Source organism: Ruditapes philippinarum, unplaced genomic scaffold (assembly GCF_026571515.1).
Source record: "Ruditapes philippinarum isolate M1 unplaced genomic scaffold, ASM2657151v2 ctg1925_1_1_1_1, whole genome shotgun sequence".
NCBI classification, from domain to species: Eukaryota; Metazoa; Mollusca; class Bivalvia; order Venerida; family Veneridae; genus Ruditapes; species Ruditapes philippinarum.
The window spans coordinates 94,210-98,308 of NW_026852233.1; the positions used below are offsets into that span (position 1 = coordinate 94,210).

The 4,099-nt window shown below is 28.6% G+C and overlaps 1 protein-coding gene across 1 annotated transcript; it reads left to right on the forward strand.

Moving 5' to 3' along the window:
• The first annotated feature begins 596 nt into the window (after positions 1 to 596).
• On the forward strand, positions 597 to 3,866 carry LOC132753360 (uncharacterized). The gene is made up of 6 exons (XM_060743823.1): positions 597 to 701; positions 857 to 1,002; positions 1,463 to 1,595; positions 1,953 to 2,166; positions 2,565 to 2,664; positions 3,026 to 3,866. Exons 4-6 carry the CDS (start codon positions 2,142 to 2,144, stop codon positions 3,690 to 3,692), a joined length of 792 nt encoding a protein of 263 aa, XP_060599806.1. The 5' UTR covers positions 597 to 701; positions 857 to 1,002; positions 1,463 to 1,595; positions 1,953 to 2,141; the 3' UTR covers positions 3,693 to 3,866.
• The last annotated feature ends 233 nt before the right edge of the window (positions 3,867 to 4,099 follow it).

Sequence of the window (4,099 nt, forward strand, 5' to 3'; positions counted from 1 at the left end):
TTTTAACGTGTTTTTATTTGACTTCTGTCAGATCAATATACTTATTTTCACAAAAAAAAACACGTACTATAAATGAAGTCTATTTTGTGCATTTCACAACATTGATCAATTTAAAAAAGGTAAAAAAGAAAAAAGAAACTACTACAGGTAAAACTCATTCTTCTCATTGTGTAAGATATACTTGTATACTTGTATGCTTTGCTTCAAGTACATATACCTACCATTTCTAAATATATTGCTATTGACCAATTGATCAACATAATAACCATTAAATACATGTATGTACATAGAATATTCATTTGAGCATAAAATATCAATATTTCACATTTATAATTCTGTTTCACGAATTTTGTTAAACATCTGTACTTCAATTCAGTAAAAATTTAAATGTATGATGAATTGCACATTCACTTGAAAAAAATCAATTGGTTAAACGCACTAAATGCCCTTTCCCAACACCGTTGATTCGAACACAAATAACCAATGTTATTTGCACGTAATGCTTACGTTTATTATGATGAGTGTTTGCATCCGCAATTAAACTATTTTCTAAACGTCCTTGTTATATTAATATAAAATTCAGCAAACTTGATATTTTTATTTAATTCTGTATCGAATGTGTTTAAATATGGTTGATACGATGCATCGATATCTTGGTTTTTTAATTTCAATGCTTTCGCTTTATACCACGTGTTCAAAATGTAAGCAAATTTGAATTAGAATCGAGTTCAACATTGAAATAAAAAAAATAATTATTTAAATGGATGGTAAATAATATAATTATTTAGGTTTTAAGTAATATCAGTTAATACTATAGTATTCCATAAGATTTGAATAAGAATTCTTTACATTATAGCTTACACGCCAAACGGTTATATTGGTTGCTTTACGGACTATAATGATAGAATTTTGGACGGGGACAGTCGCATTTCACAGACTAACAGTGGGGAAGAATGTATTCAATTTTGTAAAAGTAATGGATACAGATACGCTGGTACTGAGGTGACCATATTTGAATTGTGAATAATTAATACTTATGTAATACTGCTAGTACTTGAATAAAATTAAAAATGAATTAGTCACAATAAACAAATGTGCGATGTTAAAATAAAAAAAAACTTTGACTTATTGATTGTTAAAATTAGATATAGTCAACAATGAAAATATAACATATAACTAATTTGAAATCTTTTTTGAAATTAATATTAACATATCTAAATCAATAAGATAATTCACTAAGCGAATCTATGAAGATTTTGAAGTAATAATTTTATATCATTATTCTTTTGTACTACTTTTATTTTAAACTAAAATATCGTTAGAAGAATTGTAGTCTGGGTAAGTCTAAACTTAGAATAAATTGAAAAATTCGGTAAATAATATGCTACGAGAAAGTGACCATGAAAAGCTATATTTTGCACCATATAAATCGTAAAGTTTTTAAAATGTAACTTTTTTACAGTTTTGGGATGAGTGTTATTGTGGCAATCAAATACGACAAAAGATTCTTACCAATGCCTGCACATTTTCTTGTGCAGGTAACATTCATGAAATATGCGGAGGTTATTGGAGTATATCAGTGTACGATATTAACCGTATGTATGTTTACTAAAATGTATTATAAACTGTCCCACTGAAGGCAAATTGAGCATAATAAAAATAACCGCGAAATGATAACATTGTGTTCAAGGAGGCTCCAAATGATATTTTTGTCAATAATATCCAAAAGAAAATATGGCATTTTAATATGCTATTGCGATCTGTTTCAAATCTGATGACCTCTGCATTTTATATATACACATTTTATTCAAGTATAATCTTAGTCCTAATGCATACATACTATATTCATTTCCACACTAAGGGAAGTTTATGTTAATACAAGTTTTTAAAATAAGGACTGAATATTATAAATTATTTTGATCAATAATGCTTCATTAAAATTTGCTTTCTAGAAATAACTACTAAAACGTTCTCGTCAACGACAAAAAGGAAAACGACAACAAGACGAACAACAATCAGATTGACAACTTTAAAACCAACAACATCAACATTTATTAGTCCCACTTCTGCACGTACAAGTGGCCGAAATATAAACTTAACACAAACTACAAGTAACAAGTAACAACACATTAGAAACAACAATGTATCCGGAGCCAGGAATTGAAAGTAAGAGCACCTTGAATATTTCTTTAGAATAAGATCAGGCGATTCAGTTTTAATTTTAATGATTAAATATTTTAAAAGATATTGAAAAACGATTTCATGATTAACAATCAAATGCTCTCAGATAACGTTTTATTGAAACACTACATAATGAGACAAAAAATAACAGAATTTACAACTAAACTGTTATAAAATGTCAACATTAACGAAGAAATAATTGTTTAAGTTAGCAAAAGTTGTCGTGCACAAATATTAGTTTTCCTGATTAAACCAGTGTTAAAGATACAGCCATTCCACGCTGACCTTTTTGAATGCATGAATATAAAATCCAAGAATGTATGACTTACTTTGTAAACGACTGTTTCAAATCTAAGCAAAATATACTTTATATGTTATTGCAGATGATTCCAGTACAACAATGGTAATCGTATATGTCACAGCACCTCTTGGTTTTATTGTTCTACTGCTTTTTACGCTTTTAGGAGTTTATCTCAGACAAAGGTAAACGATCTAAAAGAGTATTTCTAAATGTTCATTGTTATGTAAAACCCAATAAATTTCGCGTTTCTTTGAGCTGCTAATAATAGAAAACATCTTAATTCAAGTTCTCCACATTATAAAGGATTTATAGATACAACGAATGATAACTATCTGTCTTTTAATTTATTCTTTATGTTCATTATTTGTTTGTCTTTCTAATCGTCGGAGTAAGATATTAACTTAAAATAATGAAGATGTTGCCATACACTTATTGGCATTAATATTTATATCATGTATGAATCATAAACTTTCTACGTAAGTTAAAGATACGTTTTGAACTTTCCAATGTTCAATAATTATTTATTTTCTTGAATAATTTTAGACATCTACGTAAGAAAAGGATCTGCTTTGAGAATATCAGTCGAGGAACTGGTTCGATGCCAAATATATATGCTACAATAATTGAGTCACAGAGTGTTAAGAGAGAAAAGGTACAAGTTAACGAAAATCAAGTCGTAAACGAATGCTCCAACATAACTAGTGCCAATGATAAAAAATTCAAACCTTTCTGTCAAGAAGTTAACGAAAACGATTACTATGATTCACTAAATAAGCAACAAAGTAACGCTGGTGCGACTGAAAATACCTATGATAAAGTACCGAACCATATTAAAGACGAATCTTACTCAATTTGTTCTAGTAATCACTTTGCAGATGAACACAAAGATATAAACAACGTGTATTCACATATAGAAAATACTGATAGGCAAACACACAGCAAAGGTTGCGCTGATATTGAAGACAACGTGTATAACACATTGCAGTTAAAGACAAGACAAGAACTTGAAACCAGTAAAACTGTTGCAGACCTATCAGATTACAATACCATATGTGCTTCAAGAGCAACGACAGTGGATAATGGGGATTATTCTCATATAAATAATGTAGTGTCCGGAGAATTTGGCAGTAAAAATAAATATGTTGATGATGGTAACATATATTACAATGACAATGAATATGCTTCAGTTATAAAGAATATCAAGAAGTAGCAAATAGTAACGGGAGAATGGAAATTGTACTAAGCACAATAAGCAAATGCTTTATTTCAAAGACATTGAAGGAATAGATCACAAACGATTTTGTCATAGTATTCATGTTTTAAGGAAAGTTTAATATTATGTACAATGTACATTTAATGTAATTAAAAATATGCTTGGTATTAACGGTGTCTTTCTTAAACTAAAGAATATCAAGAAGTAGCAAATAGTAACAGGAGAATGGAAATTGTATTAAGCACAATAAGCAAATGCTTTATTTTAAAAACATTGAAGGAATAGTTCACAAACGATTTTGTCATAGAATTTCATGTTCTAAGGAAAGTTTAACATTATGTACATTTAATGTAATTAAAAATATTTAAAGCTTGGTCTTAACGGTGTCTTTCTTAAACCTCAGA

Excerpts from the sequence above, each read along its gene's own strand:
- LOC132753360 (XM_060743823.1), top strand. The coding sequence starts at position 2,142 with ATGTATCCGGAGCCAGGAATTGAAA. Across the intron at positions 2,167-2,564 it reads TCCGGAGCCAGGAATTGAAA|ATGATTCCAGTACAACAATG; the intron begins GTAAGAGCACCT and ends ATGTTATTGCAG. Across the intron at positions 2,665-3,025 it reads GGAGTTTATCTCAGACAAAG|ACATCTACGTAAGAAAAGGA; the intron begins GTAAACGATCTA and ends GAATAATTTTAG.